Here is a 24,863-nt window from a genome sequence, read left to right as displayed (position 1 = left end):
AACTATTTCACTGAGCTGACAGTGTGTCAAGCAGCCAGGCCCAGATGGAGAATCCAGGTGTATGTTGGCAAAAAACAGGTTAGGTCCAACTAGAGGGTGGTGGCAGACTGTGGAGAACTTACTTGAAGGCTGAGCTTGTGGCTGCAGTATTTTTAGGGGATGTTCCCTATTTGTGTGGGAAGACAACCCTGAAGGTGAGTTTGTGTGGAGAGAAAACACAGAAGAGCACCACCACAGCATAAGCACAAGTCAGGGGAGGCTGTGACATCAGGTGGGCGCTGAATGCTTGTGTCTGGAAGGACAGGCAAGGTCCACAGGAGTAGCTCTCTTGCTGTTGTTGTTTTGCTCTTCATGGATGAATTTGTTCTACAACAGTTTTTAAGATTCTATTATATGTCAAGTACCATTTATGGGGATACAAAATACAAATAAGAGGATGTCCTCAAGTTGGATACAGGTAGCAAAACAAAATTTACAAATAATTACCAAATAATATGACAAAGTCTATAGTGGAGCCAAACAAAAAGACTACAGGAACACTAAGGGGTAAGCTAAAAATCCTGCCTGAGAGAATTAAGAAAGGCTTCTCAGAGGAGATAACATTGGAGCTGGGTCCTCAAGAATGAACAGGAATTCTCCAGTGGGAAAGGTCATTACAAATGCAATGATTAGAACTACTTAGTAAGCGTACAAAAAAAAAAAAAAAAAAAAAAAAAAAAAACAAAGGATAATAGGACTTTCTGCAACTACTTTTCCAGATTCGAGGGTATCTACTTTATCTCATCACTCTTTAAAAACAAGCCCAAGGTATCTTAAAGGAAGAAACAGCGCCTCGGTGCTGCTCTTCGTCATAGAACCTCACCTCATGCCGGGGCTTGGAAAGCTCTGCGGGCCCAGGCATGTCCTCTTATACTCAGAAAACAACCCTTCAAGGTCAGCGATTCCATTTGTATTCTTATTGGACATTGTCTGGAGCATAGTAGGCATTCAGTAAATGTTTTTTGAAATAAATCCGTTTGTTAGAATGTCTTGAAAATATTTTTTGAGGGTGGTTGTCTTTTCTTTCTTGAGACAGACTGGCACATGTGTCTGTTTCAAGTCAGTGAGGCTGTTCCAATTTTTGTCTTAGGAGAAGCCACTTGAGTTTTACTTTCTGTATGTTTTTTTGCCTCATTTGAGAGTTTACATTATTTCAAAATGGATAGAGACTGTAGAATAGAGAATCCCAAAGTCACAGGACAATTGAAGTTCATTGACAAGGATAGTGAGAAAAGTGTGCTCTGCAGAATATTTTACTGTGAGTTTTTCTAATGTAATTTGTTTTGTTGGGGGAAGAAAACCCAACATTCAGCACAAAGGCAGGAATAGAGGATCAATCTAATACTTCACGGGGGAGAATGAGGCTGCGTTCAGGCCATTCTGCATACTCTGAAACTCTTAAGCACAACTGACTCTGCAGAAAATACGTCTGTCTCAAACCCCCGTTTACTGTCAGTTCTTTTGGACACCCAGATAGTAACCTCACCAGAATATTTAAAGTCCAGCCCAAATCTCAGGGTTTCTGGACTGTAATACTAGTTAGCTCCATTAATACTTGCCTTCATCTGCCAAGAAGATATTTTAAAAGTCATTTGCAATTATGGGTCCATCTCAGGTTTGGATGGATTCATATTCTTAAGGGAAGTATTTGGGACTACTATCACCCCATATTGTGAGGTGGAGACACAAAGCAACAGGATAAGTGAATGGTGGCCCTCAGTCATGCTGAGTCTGGAGGAAGCGGAAAGCTAGGCTGAGATTACTACTTAATGTGTGTAGTTTGATGTCAAAACATCATCATGTTTTTTTTTTTCAGGCCCAGGAACAGGATTTAGAAACTTCAAGTTTTCCTTTCCTGTAAGGTAGCCTTAATACCTAGATGGTGTGATTTCCTTTGTGGAGAGAAACAAACTTCTGGGCCTGTTTCTCCCCATCTGCTGTTGGGTGGAAAGCACAGCTTTCATCATGTTTCTTTCCTTCTTAAGTGTCTGATGTGTTTCTCTGCGGCCTCTACAAGCACCCATTTTCCTTCTGTATCCAGCCTTGTGGCCCTTATGCCTACCCTGCTCTGGTTCTAAACATGGGAATACCTCGTTTTCTCAGTGCTTTTCATCCATTCCTTCCATCTCAACTGCTGAAAATGTCTCAGAAGTCCTAGACCTTGATAAATGTTATTGGCCATGTTGTTCTCGTCTGTCCGCTCCTGCTCTGCTCTGAGCAGTTCTGGAATACTAAGACAACCATATAGTGCAGCTGATATCTTTGGATCAGTCTTCTTACTTGAATTATTCTGCTGAATGGACATATGCTCGCCTCACTTTCCTCCCCCACCATACCTGTCCAAATCTATTTGAATTCCATTAACTTCATGTTTTCTCATGCCCTGATTCAATCTCTTATGCCTAAACTTAGTCTTGAAGCATGAAACCATAAATGATTCTCTGGTCTACCCTAGAACTCTGGACATTAACTTAAAATCTGTTCATCCATATCAAGCCTGTGCTGTGCTCAGCTTATACCTATAAACACAGATCTCTTCTCTCCTACTCTAATACAAGTTTTATTTGTATCACCTCTGCCGTGGGTACACCAAGAATAGGATAGCTGATTATCCTCTCATAGCTTATCTTCTCTGACAGAGAAATCAGAGTTCTTACATTTTGGTCTCCACTGAGGAAGGCAGTTCTGCGACTGCTTGCCACATGGCTCCCCAAGTCCTGCTCAAGTTCTTAGCTCCTTCACAGATTGTTGATGTATGTGAGTCTTATCTCTTCAACTTTATGGCAGGCTTGTAGAGGACATGTATCTTCATAACCTGTAAGTCCCACTGGGCCTAGAATGTTACAAAAGCACTGCACTTTTTTCTTGAGATGAAGTTGTGCTCTTGCTGCCCAGGCTGGAGTGCAGTGGTGTGATCTCAGCTCACTGCATCCACTGCCTCCTGGGTTCAAGTGATTCTCCTACCTCAGCCTCTCTAGTACCTGGGATTATAGGAACGCACCACCTGTCTAATTTTATATTTTTAGTGGAGATGAGGTTTTTCAATGTTAGTAAGACTGGTCTCCAACTCCATTTTTTTTTTCAAGCAATATTAACAGATGGAGCTTTTATTTATTTATTTGTTTTTGAGACAATGTCTCGCTTTGTCACCCAGGCTGGAGTGCAGTGGCATGATCACAGCTCACTGCAGCCTCAATATCCTGGGCTCAAGTGATCCTCTCACCTCAGCCTCTCAAGTAGCTGGCACTTCAGGCATGTGCCACCATACATGGCTAATTTTTTATTGTATTTCATTTTTATTATACTTTAAGTTCTAGGGTACATGTGCACAATGTGCAGGTTTGTTACATACATATACATGTGCTGTGTTGGTTTGCTACACCCATTAACTCCTCACTTATGTTAGGTATTTCTCCTATTGCAATCCCTGCCCCATCCCCCCACCCCACGACAGGCCCCAGTGTGTGACATTCCCTGCCTTGTGTCCAAGTGTTCTCATTGTTCAGTTCCCACCTATGAGTGAGAACATGTGGTGTTTGGTTTTCTGTCCTTGTGATAGTTTGCTCAGAATGATGGTTTCCAGCTTCATCCATGTCCCTACAAAGGACATGAACTCATCCTTTTTTTGTGGCTGCATAGTATTCCATGGTGTATATGTGCCACATTTTCTTAATCCAGTCTATCATTGATGGACATTTGGGTTGAGTCCAAGTCTTTGCTATTGTGAATAGTGCCACAATAAACATACGTATGCATGTGTCTTTATAGTAGCATGATTTATAATCCTTTGGGTATATACCCAATAATGGGATGGCTGGGTCAAATGGTATTTCTAGTTTTAGATCCTTGAGGAATCGCTACACTGTCTTCCACTATGGTTGAACTAGTTTACAGTCCCACCAACAGTGTAAAAGTGTTCCTGTTTCTCCACATCCTCTCCAGCACCCGTTGTTTCCTGGCTTTGTAATGATCACCATTTTAACTGGTGTGAGATGGTATCTTATTGTGGTTTTGATTTACATTTCTCTGATGACCAGTGATAATGAGCATTTTTTCATGTGTCTGTTGGCTGCATAAATGTCTTCTTTTGAAAAGTGTCTGTTCAAAAACCAAACACCACATGTTCTCACTCATAGATGGGAAATGAACAATGAGAACACTTGGACACAGGAAGGGGAACATCACACACCAAGGCCTGTTGTGGGGTTGGGGGAGAGGGCGGATAGCATTAGGAGATATACCTAATGTAAATGACGAGTTAATGGGTGTAGCACACCAACATGGCACATGTATGCATATGTAACAAACCTGCGCATTGTGCACATGTACCCTAGAACATAAAGTATAATAATGAAAAAAAAGAAAAATGTCTGTTCATATCCTTTGCCCACTTTTTGATGGGGTCGTTTGATTTTCTCTTGTAAATTTATTTAAGTTCTTTGTAGATTCTGGATATTAGCCCTTTGTCAGATAGGTAGATTGCAAAAATTTTCTCCCGTTCTATAGGTTGCCTGTTCACTCTGATGGTGGTTTCTTTCACTGTGCAGAAGCTCTTTAGTTTAATTAGATCCCATTTGTCAATTTTGGCTTTTGTGGCAGTTGCTTTTGGTGTTTTAGTCATGAAGTCCTTGCCCATGCCTATGTCCTGAATGGTATTACCTAGGTTTTCTTCTAGGTTTTTTATGGTTGTAGGTCTAACATTTAAGTCTTTAATCCATCTTGAATTAATTTTTGTATAAGGCATAAGGAAGGGATCCAGTTTCGGCTTTCTACATATGGCTAGCTAGTTTTCCCAGCACCATTTATTAAATAGGGAATCCTTTCCCCATTTCTTCTTTTTGTCAGATTTGTCAAAGATCAGATGGTTATAGATGTGTGGTGTTTTTTCTGAGGACTCTGTTCTGTTCCATTGGTCTATATCTCTGTTTTGGTGCCAGGACCATGCTGTTTTGGTTACTGTCGTTTTGTAGTATAGTTTGAACTCAGGTAGCATGATGCCTCCAGCTTTGTTCTTTAGGCTTAGGATTGTCTTGGCAATGCGGGGTCTTTTTTGGTTCCATATGAACTTTAAAGTAGTTTTTTCCAATTCTGTGAAGAAAGTCATTGGTAGCTTGATGGGGATGGCATTGAACCTGTAAATTACCTTGGGCAGTATGGCCATTTTCACAATATTGATTCTTCCTATCCATGAGCATGTAATGTTCTTCCATTTGTTTGTGTCCTCTTTTATTTCATTGAGCAGTGGTTTGTAGTCCTCCTTGAAGGTGTCCTTCACATCTCTTGTAAGTTGGATTCCTAGGTATTTTATTCTCTTTGTAGCAATTGTGAATGGGAGTTCACTCATGATTTGGCTCTCTGTTTGTCTGTTATTGGTGTATAGGAATGCTTGTGATTTTTGCACATTGATTTTGTATCCTGAGACTTTGCTGAAGTTGCTTATCAGCTTAAGGACATTTTGGGTTGAGACAATGGGGTTTTCTAAATATACAGTCATGTCATCTGCAAACAGGGACAAATTGACTTCCTCTTTTCCTAATTGAATACCCTTTCTTTCTTTCTCTTGCCTGACTGCCCAGGCCAGAACTTCCAACACTATGTTGAATAGGAAGGTGAGAGAAGGCATCCCTGTCTTGTGGCAGTTTTCAAAGGGAATGCTTCCAGTTTTTGCCCATTCAGTATGATACTGACTGTGGGTTTGTCATAAATAACTCTTATTATTTTGAGATACGTTCCATCAATAAAACAGACTTTAAACCAACAAAGATCAAAAGAGACAAAGCCATTACATAAAGGTAAAGGGGATCAATTCAAAAAGAAGAGCTAACTATCCTAAATATTTGTGCACCCAATACAGGAGCACCCAGATTCATAAAGCAATTCCTTAGAGACCTACAAAGAAGCTTAGATTCCCACACAACTTTAACACCCCACTGTCAATATTACACCAGTGAGATAGAAGGTTAACAAGGATATCCAGGACTTGGACTCAGCAATGCACCAAGCTAACCTTATAGGCATCTACAGAACTCTCCACCCCAAGTCAACAGAATATACATTCTTCTCAGCACCACATCGCACTTATTCCAAAATTGACCACATAGTTGGGAGTAAAACACTCCTCAGCAAATGTAAAAGAATAGAAATCACAACAAATTGTCTCTCAGACCACAGTGCAGTCAAATTAGAACTGATAATTAAGAAACTCACTCAAAACCGCACAACTACATGGAAACTGAACAAGCTACTCCTGAATGACTGCTGGGTACATAACAAAATGAAGGAAGAAAGATGTTCTTTGGAACCAATGAGAACAAAGACACAACATACCAGAATCTCTGGGACACATTTAAAACAGTGTGTAGAGGGAAATTTATAGCACTAAATGTCCATAAGAGAGAGCAGGAAAGATCTAAAATCGACACTGTAACATCACAATTAAAAGACCTAGAGAAGCAAGAACAAACAAATTCAAAAGCTAGCAGAAGGCATGAAATAACTAAAGTTAGAGCAGAATTGAAGGAGATAGAGACACAAAAGACCCTTCAAAAAAATCAATGAATCCAGGAGCTGGTTTTTTTGAAAAGATCAACAAAATAGAAAGACTGCTAGCAAGACTAATAAAGAAGAATGAAATAGATGCAATAAAATGATAAAGGGGATATCACCACTGATCCCACAGAAATACAAACTGTTATCAGAGAATACTATAAACACCTCTAAGCAAGTAAACTAGAAAATCTAGAAGAAATGGATAAATTCCTGGACACATACACCCTCCCAAGACTAAACCAGGAAGACATTGAATCCCTGAATAGACCAATAACAGGCTCTGAAATTGAGGCAATAATTAATAGCCTACAAACCAAAAAAAGTCCAGGACTAGAGAGATTCACAGCCAAATTCTACCAGAGGTAAAAGGAGGAGCTGGTACCATTCCTTCTGAAACTATTCCAATTAATAGAAAAAGAGGGAATCCTCCCTAACTCATTTTATGAGGCCAACATCATCCTGATACCAAAGCCTGCAGAGACACAACAAAAAAGAGAATTTTAGACCAATATCCCTGATGAAAATCGATGTGAAAATCCTCAGTAAATACTGGCAAACCGAATCCAGCATCACATCAAAAAGCTTATCCACCATGATGAAGTTGGCTTCATCCCTGGGATGCAAGGCTGGTTCAACATATGCAAATCAATAAACATAATCCATCACAGAACCAATGACAGAAATCACATGATTATCTCAATAGATGCAGAAAAGACCTTGACAAAATTGAACACCTTCGTGCTAAAAACTCTCAATCTCCTAACCTCAGGTGATCTGCCTGCTTCGGCCTCCCAAAGTGCTGGGATTACAGGCATGAGCCACCACGGTGGCCCAGCCCACCAAAGTACTTTTAAAAGTCTTTACTGGCTGGCTGGCTGTTCACAATAATGTTTATAGTGAATATGCCTTTTTCTTTAATAAATACATTTAACATTTTAAAGTTCTTTTTCTGACTAGTGATTTTTGGTTTTGATGGTTGATAGTGGCCTTGATTCATGCCAAATTTACTGAAATCCTGGTCAGTTTATACTGAGCTTCTGCACATAGAGTTTTATATAATACTGAGACTTCATATTTGAAGGATTGAATGTTGATTTAAAACCCTTTTTTGTACATAATCATTTTAGAATTTGAAGAGGAAAACTTCACGAAGCTTGTCAGATTACCTTTCAGATTTCTTTCTTTTGTTCCCTAATATTACCTTGTAACAATACCATCTCCATCTCCATCTGCTTCTAAAACACATTAATTCCACAGCAAACTTCATATGATCAGACATAATTTAAAATGTGATACAACTTAAATTCACGGTGCCAGCTCAGCATTCCTAATTCATGTTATCTGCAGTGTTTGAATTATAGTTCAGATTTATTGGACCAGAGAATGAGATAATCCAAATTCTCTAGAATCGATTTCTTACATGGAATGGCTGACACAGTGGGAGACATGTTGCTGTTTAAAACAGAACTTTGAGACCTCCCCACCCCCATTCAGTGATAAGAGAATGAACAATAATACATTTTAAAGGAAAAATTGAAGCAAAGCAAGATAGTTCAAATTAACTGGAGAACCATGATTGTTGGTTCCAGAAAAATTCACTGTTGTATTCCCAGTATTTGAAAATGACTGTCCCATAATAGGCACTCAATTAATTTGTTGAATGCATGACTAAGTGTATTATAAGCCAAGAGAAGTTTTAATATATTTATTACATGCTTAATAGAAGAAAAGCGTTATCTCAATTTATTCAGGATATAGTAATAGATAGATGATCATTTATACTTCTCTACCTTGATGAGGCCTCTAGCTTTCCACTAAATGTTTGTCACTTTTGATAGCGATAACAGTAATAGAAGTAGCATCTAGCATTTATGTAATGCTTTTCATCGTTTAGTAAATACTATTTGTTTATGAAAATGCACACATACATGTTCTCAGTTGTCTTCAGAACAAATTTGAGTGCTCGGTGGAACAGGTTCTAAACAAATGTGAGATCCCTCTTCTCCCACTCCTGGATGTTGGTCTTGTACAGCAGGAAGGGCAGATATAATTCTTTGATTGGTGAGGAAACTAAAAATAGAAAGAATAGTTTCTGTGCCAAAAGCCACACTTTAAGTTTGTAATAAACATAAACCTAAGTTACAGATAGTCTGACATCTTTTCCACTTTAAATTTATTATAGATTTGACTGACTTTACATTTCATTCAATAATTTCTTTGCAATGTCACTGAAATGCAGTGATGGATGTATATTTAAAATTACTATAAAGCCAATGTTGAATGAAATAAAGAGGTGTAATATATAGTAGATAAGAAAATACTGTTTTTCAGAGCCAAGCACGATCTGATTTTTATCAGTATTTTGAAAGTATTTATTCATTTCCCTAGATAAAAGACTATATGTGATTTGGAATATAAGGAATAAGGTTTGGTTGTGATTTATAAATCTCTTTTGTTTTCATTCCTTTTATGACTCCTTAGGAATAGGTGAAGATGTCCCTTCTGACCTCTGTTTTCTTTAAACTTGGTTTTTGAAGGACCTGTTTGTTTTTCATTTTCTTGCCCTTTCAAATAACCAGCAGCATAATTAGAATGCTATGGTGTTATGGGAACAAATTATGAAAAAACAAGGATTTAGGATAGTTTACTGAATTACTTATTTGGAGGATTTAATTTCACAATATAAGATATTTTAAAAATAAATACTTGGGTTTTATTCTGGACATTTTCATATTAATGAAAGAAAGAAAAACCTATTTAATGAGTGCTTTAAGATTGTATCTAGGCCGGGTGCGGTGGCTCAAGCCTGTAATCCCAGCACTTTGGGAGGCCGAGACGGGCGGATCACGAGGTCAGGAGATCGAGACCATCCTGGCTAACACGGTGAAACCCCGTCTCTACTAAAAAATACAGAAAACTAGCCAGGCGCGGTGGCGGGCGCCTGTAGTCCCAACTGCTCGGGAGGCTGAGGCAGGAGAATGGCGTGAACCCGGGAGGCGGAGCTTGCAGTGAGCTGAGATCTGGCCACTGCACTCCAGCCTGGGCGACAGAGCGAGACTCCGTCTCAAAAAAAAAAAAAAAAAAAAAGATTGTATCTTATGGAAAAGTCTAACTTTGAGGTATATAATGATCAGTTTTATTTTGAGATTTTTGGCTAAGACTTTACTTAGTTAAAGATTACTTTCTCAGAGCTGGAAATTTTAGGAGTGCCTATGACTTGACAGAAACAACTGGGATAGACTATTCTGATATTCTTTAATGTTTAGTTGGTAATTCTAAGGGAATAAGAAATACTTTGGTAAGTTAGGTGCATGGTCCAGCTAGCTTAATCATCTGTCTTGCATGCTGGGGACTATATGGGGAGTGATTCCTGTCCATCATAGTATTGGTCTCACAAGATCAATTTCTATTTCAAACACCTTCAGGTCTCCTTTGATCTCCAGGATTTGCGTATTTATCTGTTTTATCTTTAGTTTTGATGGAAAAATAATGTGTATAAGCGAACATCTATTAAGATAATGGCTTTTTGTTTTATAAATTTCTCCTAAATTATAAGGCCTGATACTTCTAGAGGTAGTATTTGAACATTTGCCACAAATGTTAAATTTCATATGTTTAGAATAATTAGTTCTTAAATTCAAAAGATATTTGACTAGCCTGAACGTGATGTCTGACTTTTCAGGAGATGATAAGTGTTTAAGTGAGGATATATAAATGAAATATGTCCTGAAAGGCCTGAAAGGCCTCTCATAGAATTACTTTTACTGAGTAATACTTTGGTACTATGTCCTTGGCTCAAATCAAGAAAGGATAGAAAGGGAAGGCACACAGTTGTATTTATAAGGATGTCGTTGAAGACATTGGTTATATATCACATAATTTCCCTTTTATGAAAACCCTTCAGAGTATCTTTTTTCTTTTATCTTTTCCTTTTTTTTGGCCAATTTGACACGTGAAATTATGTCTTGTTATTTAAATGTACATTTCTTTTGATTGCTAGTACATGTTTTATGTATTGATTGTTTTTATTTTTGTTTTTTAACAAATTGCCCTGATAATTTTCTTGCTGTTTTTCCAATTGGGGTGTTCATTTTTTTCTTGTGGACTTTCAATAGCACTGTGTATTGCAAAGAGATTAATCTTTTACCATACATATTCTAAACATTTTTCTGCTTTCTCTAACTTTTTGTTTTTTTTTTATTTAAATAAAACTTTGGATTTGTTTTTCTAAGTGAAAATGAGGCCAGCCATCTTTTGTTTGCTTTTATTTCCTTTGAAGATTATGTAAGTAGTTATCAATATTTTCTCCAAATACTTGTATTTTTGTTTTTTGTTTAAAATAAATATCAGGTTCCTATCTAAATTTTACATTTAAATACAAAATATAAGCCTCATGAAAGCAGCAGTTTTGTTGATCTTACTCCTTGTCATTGGCTGTGTTCGTGGCACATCATAGGCATGTAATATATATTCTTCAAATAGTATAAATCTTTATCTAAACTTTATATTGTTATAAAAATGTGGTAGAAATCTAACTTTCTTAACCTTTTTAGAAAGCTGGACATATACTTTTAAGTTATATTTAAACCTGCTGTTTTTCCTCTGTCCCGACATTCTTCCTCTTGCTTTCCACCTATTTATGTGGAAAATCCTTCTGTGGTAATACACTGACAAGGTCATATTCTATGTTTCAGGTTTTCCTAACGTGATCTTTCTTTGTAGCACTTGTCATAGCTGCAGTTTCGCGATTGTTTGTGGAATTATTTAAATGTTCTTTTCCCTGTTTCCACCCTACAACCCAACATTAGTCAGGGACTTCACTTATTTTTGTTCATCATCATATCCCACTGCATGGCACATATTAATTACTAAGTTTTTTAAAATGAGTATTTGTTTTTTTGAATAGACTAATAAAGTGCCACAAAAATCACATACCAAGTCCTTGCACATATTTGGTCCCCTTCAAGACTTTTACATTTTATATTAATCTGCCTGTTTTGCTATATTGATCTGTCTGTTTTGTTATCAGTCCCATACAAATTTAATTACTATACTTTTAAAAACATTTTAGTATTTCTTAGGTTATAGTGACTTCCCATATACTCTCTACGACAGGGGTGTCCAATCTTTTGGCTTCTCTGGGCGACGTTGGAAGAAGAAGAATTGTATTGGGCCACATATAAAATACACTAACAATGACGATAGCTGATGAACTTAAAAATCACACAAAAAATCTCAATCTCATAATGTTTTAAGAAAGTTTACAAGTTTGTGTTGGGCCACATGTGGCCTGCAGGCCATGGGCTGGCAAGCTTGCTCTACACTAATTCACAGTTTAAAACATTTCCCAACTATCCTCACACATTTATCTTCCAGTTATCTTTTATAATCATTTGTCAAGTTCAAAAATTCTCATTGTATATTTATAAGTGTGTGTGTGTGAGAGAGAGAGAGTATGTTTGTGTGTTGGTTTGCAGGAAAGGAATTGTTTTAAATTTGTAAATTGGAGAGAGGTTGTGTATTTATAATAAAATATTCCATTTTCTTATTTAGTAGCTTGCTTATGTGGCTTTTAATTTATTGAATGTGTTTATTTCTCTCAGTTAATTTAAAAACTTTATTTATATAGAACCTAAACATTTCATGTTAGGATTTTTCTTAGACATTTTCATGCAGAAACTTGTTAACATAGCAGGCTTGAATTTGCTATCTTTAGAAGGATTTGCTTGCAGGGTTGGCTTGTCCTTGGCTGTCATCTGAGAACTTGACTTTGGAATGTTCCCTGTGGTACTAAGTGATAAGGTTATTCGGTGTACCAAGGGTACTGAATTTCATTGTGCCAATCTGCCTAGACTTAAAAAAAAATGTGATTTATAGTGAGCACTCACTTCCTTCTGAGATTTTTAAAAATATTGCGTCTGAGTATGTAGGCAGAGAGTGTCTGTGTGACCAGTCCCTCCAAAATCTTTGAAGTTGGAGTCTCAAGAGGTTTTTCCAGACAGATGCTACACACATTACTACATTTCTTTGCTAGAGAGCATTAGAAACTCACACACAGATCTCTTCAGGTGCCACTTGATGTCCTCATCTCTCATTAGTTTTATCACTTTTAAGTATCTTCTCTTAGTTTTTCCCAATAGTCCCAATATTGTCATCTCCAAATGAAAATTCTGTGTACTTCTTTTTTACAATGTTTATCATTCACATTCATTTTTCTTGTCATATTACAGTGATTAGATCTCCAGAACAATATTGAAAAATATAGTTGACTTCAGAAACTTTATTTTCAATATAATTGTGATAGTGTTTTGTATTAGATATGTTTTTTATTATCTTTAGTTTGATATTCTTTATCATAGTAAGAAACTATCCCTCAATGTCTAGTTTATTTAGTTTCATTAGAAGCACACAATACGTTTTATTAAGTCTTTTTTGATATGTGTTGAGACAACCCAATTTTTTTGTTTCTTTATTAATGTGATAAATTGTTACACATATTTTAAAAGCCTTATTTAAAAGAGTCATGATATAGCTAACTATCCTGATGATAAACTACCCATATTATTTTAAATGATTTTAAAATCTTGCTATGGAAAATAAAATTAACTTAAGTAGTATGCTTATTGTAATTTATTGCCACTTAAATAATAGAGGTTAATAGAAGGATGCAAGAAGAGATCCAACTTGTATCATGGAGAAAAAATAATTGTATGTATTAATAATAATACATAAAAATAAGATTATTTAGCATGTTTCTAAAGGACATTCTCAAATAAGTAATCTGTATTTGATATCTGTTTGCCAAAATGTATATTTTTTGTATTTTAGCAACACACATAGAGCTATGTGTGTGAATACATTTTTATACAATGTATTCTTGATACAAAAAAGCCTGTTGCATTCAGATAGTTTTTTCTGAAGCACTGACATTTGCTTCCAGCTCTCTTACTTTTACTTTCAATGTAATATGATGAAATAAACTATTTTACATATACTACATAATTGCCACAATGTCCATACTGGTAATACTTGATTGTTAATACTGATAGAGCGTGAGACAGCATGAAGTCATAAATTGGTTCTCATCTTATTTCCTCTGTAATTGGTCGTGATCATTATGGATGATTTCATCTTGCTAGGATTTGCTTCCTTTATTCTCTAACTATATTACTAAAATGATATAGGGATTTTAAAATTTACAGTTCATTTTAAGCATGTATGTTGTAAAAATAATATGTATTATTATTTTAATGGTATTACTAACTACACTATCATACTTACTACTGAAATATATCTATGAGTACGATTACAGTTTTTTGTAAAAATATTGTATTAGTCTGTTCTCACACTGCTAATAAAGACATACCTGAGACTGGGTAATTTATTAAAAAAAGAGTTAATTGACTCACAGTTCAGCATGGCTGGGGAGGCCTCAGGAAACTTATAGTCATGGTAGAAGGGGAGACAAACATGTCCTTTCTCACATGGCGGCAGGAAGGAGAAGAATGAGTGCCCAGTGAAGGAGGAAGCCTCTTATAAAACCATCAGATCCCATGAGAAATAACTCAGTATCATGAGAACAGGATGGGGGAAACCACCCCCACGATTCAGTTATCTCCACTTGGTCCCTCCCACAACACGTGGGGATGATTGGAACTATAATTCAAGATAAGATTTGGGTGGGGACACAGCCAAACCATATCGGAGGTTAAATATTTTCTCACAATAAAGAGAGGATATATGTAAGTAAACATAAATTCTGAGATTTAATTGAAATTTAGTGAATCATGTTTATCTTCAGTGTTCTTTCACATAAGAAATTTTTTTTTGGCTTAGTAAAATGTTTCTATCTTTTCTTTAATTCTTCCATCTTTCTGATAATGTGGCGAAAGGCAGCTTTTGAAAACAAATGAAGAAAATGCTACAGTAAAAGCATATTTTTCTGATGTCTATCAGCTATGAATATCTAGCATTAATTTTCCTGTTAGAATGTTTGATGATTATAAAGAGGAGACTGGAAAAAGGAGAAGATGCACCCTCCACATAGGTCAGTGGGGAGGCGGACTTACAAGTACTTTTAATGCTACTTTAAGTCAGTACAAAGTTACTGAAAGCCTAGGAGGTCTACTTAACTGGGCATCAGATGTTGCATAGTGTTATGGAGGCTGACGTATCTGAATTTCAGCATTGCTTCCATCTCCTTCTCTGGTAAGTGCCCCCAGTAAACCTATCTAACATTATTTTCCAGTGTGTCTATATTAGGATTCTTTAGAGAAACAAAACCAATAGGATAGGGTGTATGTGGGTGTGTGTGTGGAGGGTGGTGTACAGGTGTGTATATGTGTTTGTATGGAACCTGAGTTTTTGAGGAGGTGTTTTTAAGCCTGAATTGACCGAAATTGATCATAATTTCAGGGAAGAAAAAATTGAATCAGAGGAAAGGTTAAGAGAAAGTGAATATGTAGAGGGTGTGAGGGAGAGGGAAAAATTCATTGTGATTTTGAAGTTGCCAGGTTGGAAGATGGAGTAAATGAATCAGATAAGTCAGGAAATGCATGGAAATTGAGTTTTAAATGTGCTGCATTTGAGATGCCTGAGGAGCAGTTGGGAATGCATATCTGGAGAACAAAGAGGTCCAGGCTAGGGGGAAAGTAGGGTGTTCAACTTAGGGCCTGTGATGGAGCCAGGTAAGAGGAAGAGAACATCTAAAGACAACATGTAAAGCTATATGAAGCCCTAAGTGTGTCAACATTCCTTGCCCTATAAATATTTGATTGCCTGATTAGTTATATTCATAATGAGTTCTATGTGAAGCAAAAGAAATGGGAACACTTGATTAATCTACAAGATTCCATTGACATTCACAAAAGTAAATGGTCATATGTTAAGGCAGATTACTAAAATGGAATTCTTTATGTATATTAGCATAACTGAGCAAGTTAACTAATCTGTTTGACACTCAGCACCCATCTATAGACAACCCAACCCCGTGATTGGTCCTACTATATCCACGCTTGTCTTACTATAAGGAAATCTCTATGTGGTAGCAGCAGAACTTTTTTTTGTTCTTCCTCAGTTAAATGTGATGTCAATCCTGTATAAAATCTCACTTCTTTCCTTGGCCCCTGCCAACCTATCTCATCTCTTTGCTCATGTGGCTCCAGCTGAAGGAGGCTTCTTTCTGTTCCTGCCCAAGGGCCTGTGCATATGGTAGTTACTCAATAAATACTTATGAAATGGATGAATGACTCTGCCTTGTAGATTTGTTCTGAGAAGTAAATGTGAAAAAGTATACGAAGAGCCTAGTGATGTGCCTGGTACATTAGAGATGTGAAATAAATGCCTCTTGACCATTTTAATGTTTTGTTTCTCCAAATCCATAATCCTAACATTTCTGTCTTCTTCTGATGCAATCTACCTTCCCAACCCTTCGCATCCAGCCAGCTTACTATCTTTGGTTTCGGCACCCCCACAGGCCATGGACTATGTGTGATCTCCTCAGTTTGTACTTGGTATGGCTTCATTGAATGAATGAAGCCATACCAGTGCGAACTGAAGCGATCACAGTTTCATACATGGAGTTTTTCATACATGTCATCTCTTGAGTAACCTTCTTATTACACTTAAATAATTATGTATGGATTCCTAGTCCCAAGGACACTGAGCATATAAGTCGTGCTGGAGATTCTCAGAAGAATGGGTGTCCTCTGGGGACTTGGACACAGACTTAAAAAGGGACTCTTTACCACTCACAAAGCACTATCATGATCACACTGTTACTATATGGATTTGGAATCAGCACTTCATAAATTGTAGCCAACATTGATTGAACACCAAATATGGGTCAGGCAGTGTTTTAAGCACGTTACATATATCACTTGATGAGTTTGGCTTTATTAGTATTCCTGTTTTATACTCACTAACTTGCCTAAGATCACGCTGCTACTGATTTGCAAGTTAGGATGTAAGCCCAGGTGGTCTAGTTTCAGATTCCTGTCCTTACCTATGCTTTTTATTCAGTACTGACTGCCTCAGCAGCAGTTTCGGGGTCATAGAATTAACATCTATTCTTTAGTGTTTGATTCTAGATTTTAAAAATAATATGCCATTATAGTTTTCAAATAATTCTAATAGTTTCTCTCTACTCTTTTACCTACCACTTTAAGTCTTTATTCCCATAGGGCAGCTACTGTCAACAATATTTTCAGAACCTTTTTCATCATAATTGTTTTTGTAAAACGTCTTAGTAGCTTTGTGATTCCCCCTTTCAGTTGTCTGTTTCTGAAAGTTCAGCTTATTCTTAGTTTGTGAAAGTTTTAAATACTGGTGGTCCAAACACAACTCCGGCATGTTTGTGTGTGTGCATGTGGATGTTCCGTCTGTGTCCGAGGCAGATTTTTGAAATTAACTTCTTACCTGTTTGGAACTTATTTATATGCATTTCTGCCTCAAACTCATGTTTGAAAACTCCAGGTTGATGAATTTTTGAGTTGCCAGGACTCAAACTTATTTGACAAATCATCTATGACCCTATCACCTTGATGCTCAGAAACAAATGAACCAACAGCCGTTCCTGACTAAGGAAACAAGTTTTGATGGAGTTTTCAATGCATGGCTTTATGAACTCAAGAATCAAACTATTTTCTGAACAATGTGAAGAAAGTTTTGTTTCTAGATCCTTATATTTTCTCTGTGTCTCCTTTTCTGTAGAAAAGCTCTGTAATTTTTAATCAGTAACACAAAAATGCCTCTATGGAAATGTCCATAATTCTCAGCATGCAGTGGAACATTTTCCGAAAAAGTGAGGTCACCAGAAGCACAGAGCAGAGAAATCCCAGATGGCACTAATATTTGATTTCATTTTTAGCACGCTCATATTCAGCAGATGGATTGGAAGGCTGACCTCTCTGACACTTCTGCATCACTGCCTGCTACTCCAATTGCCTTTGCGAATGTTTTTTTATAAGGCCTCTCCTGGTACCTCAGAGATTGATGCCTGGTCGCCTGCCTGTGTTATGCTTCATTTCACCAGGGTTCTGTGTGGTTGAGAGTTGCTGTATTCTATAAAAGCGGAAATCCTGGCTCATCAGTATCTCAAGCTTTTCCTACAATCTCTCAAATTGCGTGTAACGTCTTGGAGCATATCATTTTAGCTTTCTAGGTGTACCCCTGATTTGTATCCATCTTTAACTTATCCCAGTCTAATTTTTCTGCCTTCTTTTGCCACTGAACAGAATAGCAAAAACCTCAGTTACTTTTGCAGCAACCTAAATAGCTAAGCCAAGAATAATGTTTAAAAAAAAAAACAGTTAAATGTTTTCAAAATACCTGCTAAGCACAAAAATTTGATTATGTTAATATGAACGTTGCTGATCTCCTCCTTGAGCTATAGTTTCAGTGGCCAAGAGCAAAGACCTGAGATAGAGTTCCCAATCATGCCATTTTCTTTAAGGGTAAGCTTTACTTTAGAGTAAGCTAGTGATATTATTCTTGCCAGGCAGTTAGGATTGGTGTGAAGATTAAATGAAGTAATGAATGTCATATGGTTGTCACAGTATCTGGCACAGAGAAAATATACAAAGAATATTAGTTTGTGGTGTGCAAAATAACTTTTGTATATATAATATACATAAAATATAAAATAAATTGTAAAATTATTTTGTTTCATTATTACTTAGATTGTGAGTAAAGTGAAATATTAAGAATTTTTTAACGATCACCCTAATGCTTTATTTTCAAACTTTCTATAAAATTACTGTATTCCTTGTTATGGACCATTATGTTGTCCACAGATCTATTTAGAGATGACCCTCTTCTCCCTCCTACCCTCACCTGCTAGTTTGTATTTCAGTTGCAAGGCTACAGACAAGGCACTATCAGATAGCATGAGTATCCAGCGGTTTTTTTTTTTTTTTTTTTCCAGGCAGGTTGACCTACGTGGCCATTTGTTAAAGTTCTCTGAGAATGCTCAATTCTGAGGAGGATTAGTTTGCTATGCCCTTCCAGGTTGCTTGTTCCCACACAACCAGATTCTGGTACATATTTTAATGCATAGCATACTTTTGGCTTAGAAAACATTGCACATTTAATAGTCATTTTGCTTGAACCAGATCTCTACCTGATGTCATTTTGATGAATTTAGGGTTTAGATGACTAAATTGCAGCTTTGTTATGAAACTTTCTATAGAAAGTTGTTTTTATTCTTTTTATAGGTCTAACATAAGGCCAGACTATGCAGACTCCAATTTCCACGACTTCAAGATGCACACCTTCACTCGAGTCACATCCTGCAAAGTCTGCCAGATGCTCCTGAGGTAAGCCTGCTCAGTCTTGGTTTTCAGTTTAAAGCAACTGCTATAATTGCTAAGTGTTTCAGACTTTTCTAACCTTCTAGCCAATAGGTTCGAAAGTGGGGATTTTGCCTTAGCAGTCTGGATCCCACAAATCTTTGCCAGGCCTTCTGCCTGGACAGTCCTTTCAGAAGCTCTGGCAAGCTCCTCTCCCTCTACTGAGGGAGTATCTTGAAGAACACTGTTGATACTTTTTTTCTCTTTTTTTCTCCTTCTTGCACTAATTTCATATGGGCAGAATTTTGCACCGTTTAATATACTACTCTCTTATTTCACCTTTCAGGGGAACATTTTATCAAGGCTATTTATGTTTTAAGTGTGGAGCGAGAGCACACAAAGAATGTTTGGGAAGAGTAGACAATTGTGGCAGAGTTAATTCTGGTGGTAAGTCATGTTTATTGTTGCGATTCTGTTTTTAATGAGGACATAAAATTTGCTAAACATAATTAAGGCCTAATTTACTCTGAATATGTGTTATTGTAACATATCTGCTTTTGAAACTATTATTTATAAGCACAATTAGAAAAATGCTTAAAATTTACATGAGTTTTCTACATAACTTTGTTTTAAATTATTTAAAATTTGTGTGACTTTCATACATACCTTGGAGACAGAGGTCTTCAAGAGGGAGTTGGATGGTTTCATGTCACTCATTTCATTAAAAGCCCTAAATAAATAACTAAAACCATACAAATATAGCCAAAAAAAATAGAGTAACAAAAACAACAGAAAGAATATATTCTTCTGTCTTTAGTTCTTAAATTTCCTTTCTATTCTTTTAAATATTTAGCTCAGGAATGCTAATGACACCGGAAGTAAACATCACACAGACTAATTCATGAATTAATGAATTGAATACATTGTCATTTTGCAGCACTTAACAAAGAGCATATATCTTTTGGGATTTTTTGTAAATATTTTCCCCTTGGTTTTTAAAAATAATGCTGTATGATTGTTACATGAGCTAGTTTCTAAGACTGCTGGCAATTATGCATTCAGTAGCCTATTGCCTCTCTCTGCTCCTCTTGGGCTCTCTTCCTTCTCTTTCTTTTCTGGCTTCTTTATTCTTTCTCTTTCTTCTTTTTTCTCTTTGTCCTTTTCCCCTGAGTTTCTCTGTGTTTTTATCAATAAGACCTTTCAAAATCAGTAAAACTTTTGAACACAAAAAGGGATCTTTAACAGCTTGAGTTCAAAAGGTAGCCATGTCAACCTTTGATTTTCCCAAAGGAAAAGGTGGACATTGAATTATTTTGGATAATGTGAAAAAGAGTGAAACAGAGAATAGCTCATTTCAGAGCTGAGTTCAGAAAATAGGCAATTGTAGGAAAGGTGAATCCTAAGAGAAGACTGAGATCATAGCATATTCCTCTCAGACATTTTAAAAGGACCCTGTGTGCCGTTCTCTGTGCTAGGCATGAGCAGCTGGAAAGTGACAGATCTTGGCATGAGTTGAGCACCTACACTGTACCTGTCCTGCCTGGGTGCTCTACTGGGCATCTTCTTGCATGAACTCATTCCGTCTTCAGAATGGCCCTGCACATTTACTGATGGGGGTCAGATTGCTTATGCAGTTTACTCAAGGGCTGTTAAATAAACTTACTTCTTACATCTGTCGGAAGGTCAGAAACAGTTTACAATGTTGTAAAATATAATAGAAATAAAAATTATTGTTGTTATTCTTTAATTGTCACCCTGATACAATTTATCACTTGAATTTTTGTTGTTCCATCTTTATATGTCCCATTCTTTAATCTATTTGGAGACAGTTAACATGTTATTTGCTTATAGTAGGCTAATGTTTATGTAAATCCCAAGGCCCTGCCTTGATGAGATGATGCCTGTGAAGAATGTAAAATGATCCCATAGTTGGCATGGTTCTAAAGGAAATAGTATAAGAGAATAGTTTAGAGTCGAGCAGAGATGGTTGAAAGCCTAGCTTTGCCATTTGCTAGCTATGTGAGCTTGGGGAATTTACTTAAATATTCTGAGCTTTTGTTTATTCATCTTGTAAATTAGACAATTATTATGAGGATCCAGTGAGAGAATGTTGATTCTTACACAATACCTGAGCAAAGTAAGAACTTACTATTTTAATCTAAGGTGATATAGTGAAAAGTCATTTTTTTTTTTTTTTGAAAGACATGGGGTTATGTAGTATTTTTGTTGTTTTTATGATCTGGAGTACATGTGGATGGGAAAGTTAATGAGCACCAAACTTTAAAATAATATACAAGTATGGCATGGAAAGAACATAAAAGTTTTTAACTTTTACATTATGAAAGTCAATAGGAAATCATTGAAAATTCCTAGTCTAGTCAAATAGAGGAGTCATATATTCCCAGTGTCTGTTCCTAGGTAATTATTTCAATGTACTCTGTCCTTACATAAGTCATTTTGTCTATGGCAGTAAAATCTACCAGCTCTGGAGTCTTGGTCTGTTTGAATCCTAGCTTCACAATTTACTCCCTGGGTGACTTTGAACTCCATTTACTTACCCTTTGTAAGTATTAGTTTCTTCCCTCATGATATGGTTTGGCTCTGTGTGCCCACCCAAATCTCATCCTGAAATGTAATCCCCATAATTCCCACGTGTCAAGGGAGGGACCAGGTAGGAGGGGATTGGATCATGGGGTTTCCTCCATGCTGTTCTCATGTTACTGAGTGAGTTCTCATGAGAACTCATGGTTTTATAAGCAGTGTTTCTTGCTTTTTCTCTCTTGCTTGCCACCATGTAAGATGTACCTGCCTCACCTTCTGCCATGATTGTAAGTTTCCTGAGGCCTCCCCAGCCATGTGGAACTATGAGCGAATTAAATCTCTTTTCTTTATAAATTCCCCAGTCTCAAATATTACCTTATAACAGTAGGAGGATGGACTAATACAGTAAATTGGTACCAGGAGTTGGGGGCACTGCTATAAAGATACTTGAAAATGTGTAAGCTATTTTGGAACTGGGTAATGGATAGAGGTTGGAACAGTTTGGAGGGATCAGAAGAAGACAGGAAGATGTGGGAAAGTTTGGAACTTCCTAGAGACTTGTTGAATGGTTTTGACCAAAATGCTGATAATGGTGTGGACAATAAAGTTCGGGCTGAGGTGGTCTCAAATGGAGATGAGGAACTTGTTGGGAATTGGAGTAAAGGTCATTCTTGCTATGTTTTAGTAAAGAGACTGGTGGCATTTTGCCCCTCCCTAGAGATCTGTGGAACTTTGAACTTGAGAGAGATGATTTGAAATTGGAACTAATGTTTAAAAGAGAAGTAGAGCATAAAAGTTTGGAAAATTTGCAGCCTGATGATGCCATAGAAAAGAAAAACCCATTTTCTAGGGAGAGATTCAAGCTTGCTGTAGAAATTTGCATAAGTAATGAGGAGCTGAATGTTAATTACCAAGAAAATGGGGAAAATGTCTCCAGGGCATGTCAGAAGTCTTCATGGCAGCCCCTTCCATCACAGGCCTAGAGTTCTAGGAGGGAGAAATGGTTTTGTGGACCCACTGCTGTGTGCAGCTTAAGGATTTGGTGCCCTGTGTTCCCAGCTGCTCCAGCCATGGTGAAAAGGGGCCAATGTACAGCTCAGGCCATTGCTTCAGAGGGTGCAAGCTCCAATCCTTTGCTTCAGAGAGTGCAAGCCCCAGGCCTTTGCAGCTTCCATGTGGTGTTGGACCTGTGAGTGCACAAAAGTCAAGAGTTGACGTTTAGGTATCCATCTAACAAAGATCTGATATCCAGAGTTTACAAGGCACTTAAACAAATTTACAAGAAAGAAACAAACAACCCCATTAAAAAGTGGGCAAAGGACATGAACAGACACTTGTCAAAAGAAGACATTTATGCAGCTAACACACATATGAAAAAAAGAAGCTCAACATCACTGATCATTAGAGAAATGCAAATCAAAACCACAATGAGATACCATCACACTACTCAGAATGGCAATTATTAAAAAGTCAAGAAACAACAGATGCTGGCGAGGCAGTGGAGAAATAGGAATGCTTTTATACTGTTGGTGGGAATGTAAATTAGTTCATCCATTGTGGAAGACTGTGACAATCCCTTAAAGACCTAGAACCAGAAATACAAATTGACCCAGCAATCCCATTACTAGGCATATACCCAGATGAATAGAAATCATTCTACTATAAAGACACATGCATGCATATGTTCACTGTAGCACTATTCACAATGGCAAAGATATGGAATCAGCCCACATGCCCATCAGTGATAGACTGGATGAAGAAAATGTGGTACATATATCATAAAATACCATGCTGACATAAAGAGGAATGAGATCATGTCCTTTACAGGGACATGGATGGAGCTGGAAGCCATTATCCTCAGCAAACTAATGCAGGAACAGAAAACCAAACACATGTTCTCACTCATAAGTGAGAGCTGAACAATGAGAACACATGGATACGGGAGGGGAACAACACACACCGGGGTCTGTCGGCAGGATAGGGGAAAGGAGAGCATCAGGAAAAATAACTAATGCATGCTGCACTTAATTCTTACGTGATGCATTGATAGGTGCAGCAGACCACCATGGCACACATTTCCCTATGTAACAAACCTGCACATCCTGCACATGTACCCTGGAACTTAAAATGAAATAAATAAAATAAAACTTTAAAAAATGCTCATTGCTCATGGCTACTTGTCTTCAGGCCACAAGGAAGATGAAAATTGGCTGCATAGACCATGAAACAATATTCAATCACTTTGGCTTTTGTAAGCTCACCTTTTTAAGAATACTTATTGACAAAATTTGATTTTAAAAAAAGGATTCTTATCTCTAGAGTCTTCCTAGCTATTTAACTCAGCTTTGGCATGCTGCATTGCCAACAACTCACTTGCACTTATAATTTAAATGTAGTGACATAGACAGCAGATTTTCAAAGAACCGAAGGTGATTTTTCAAATTCCTCATCCCCATAACCTTTGGTATGTGATCATTCTGACCCACCTTCACCAAGAATCCTGTCAAGTCAGTTTAGCCAGAATCCCCCTTATATCTGATGTTTCCTCTCAGTAATTTTCCATCCACTCACCTCACCCTGCTCCTTGGTTATAAATCTCCACTTGTCCATGATGTATTTGAAATTGAACCTGGATTTCCTTCTCCTTTGCAATTGTTCCTGAATAAAAGCTGTTATCACAACTTAACAAAAAAAGAGAGAGAGGGAGAAAGAATCGAGCTTTGGGAAGCTCTGCTTAGATTTCAGAGGATATATGGAAATGTCTGGATGTCCAGGCAGTGGTCTGCTGCAGCGGCAGGGGCAGGGCCCTCATGGAGAGCCTCTGCTAGGGAAGTACAGAAGGGAAATGTGGGGTTGGAGCTCCCACACAGAGTCCCCACTGCCACTGCCTAGTGGAGCTGTTAGGAGAGGGCCACGGTCCTCCAGATTCCACAATGGTAGATCCACCCACAATTTGCATTGTGTGCCTGGAAAACGTGCAGACAATCATTGCCAGCCCGTGAGAGCAGCCAGGAGGGGGGCTATACCCTGCCCAGCCATAGGGGCAGAGCTGCCCAAGACCCTGGGCACCTACCTCTTACATCAGTGTGACCTGTATATGAGACATGGAGTCAGAGGTGACTGCCGTGCTGGATTTCAGACTTGCATGGGGCCTGTAGGCCCTTTGTTTTGACCAATTTGGAACCATCTGACCATTTGGAATAGGTGTATTTACTCAATGCCTATATCCCCATTGTATCTTGGAAGGAACTAACTTATTTTTTATTTTACTGGCTCATAGGTGGAAGGGACTTGCCTTGTCTCAGATGAGACTTTGAATTGTGGACTTTTGAGTTAATGCTGAAATTAGTTAAGACTGTGGGGGACTGTTGGGAAGGCATGATTGTGTTTTGAAATATGAGGATGTGAGATTTGGGAGGGGCCAGGGGCGGAATGATATGGTTTGGC

The 24,863-nt window shown here is 37.5% G+C and overlaps 1 protein-coding gene across 4 annotated transcripts in view; it reads left to right on the top strand.

The window, feature by feature from the left end:
• The window catches only part of VAV3 (vav guanine nucleotide exchange factor 3), a 397,627-nt gene that overhangs the window by 252,662 nt on the left and 120,102 nt on the right, over nucleotides 1-24,863 (top strand). For all 4 annotated transcript variants that reach the window (XM_050778810.1, XM_050778804.1, XM_050778785.1 and 1 more), the window contains 2 exons: nucleotides 18,801-18,902; nucleotides 19,222-19,322. In XM_050778810.1, coding sequence (XP_050634767.1) covers nucleotides 18,801-18,902; nucleotides 19,222-19,322 — 203 coding nt within the window. The remainder of the gene's footprint in view (nucleotides 1-18,800; nucleotides 18,903-19,221; nucleotides 19,323-24,863) is intronic.

The sequence above is a fragment of the Macaca thibetana genome, chromosome 1 (genome assembly GCF_024542745.1).
Source record: "Macaca thibetana thibetana isolate TM-01 chromosome 1, ASM2454274v1, whole genome shotgun sequence".
Classification (NCBI taxonomy): Eukaryota; Metazoa; Chordata; class Mammalia; order Primates; family Cercopithecidae; genus Macaca; species Macaca thibetana.
The sequence above is the reverse complement of the archived record's forward strand: the minus strand, read 5'-3'. Positions and strand labels throughout refer to the sequence as shown.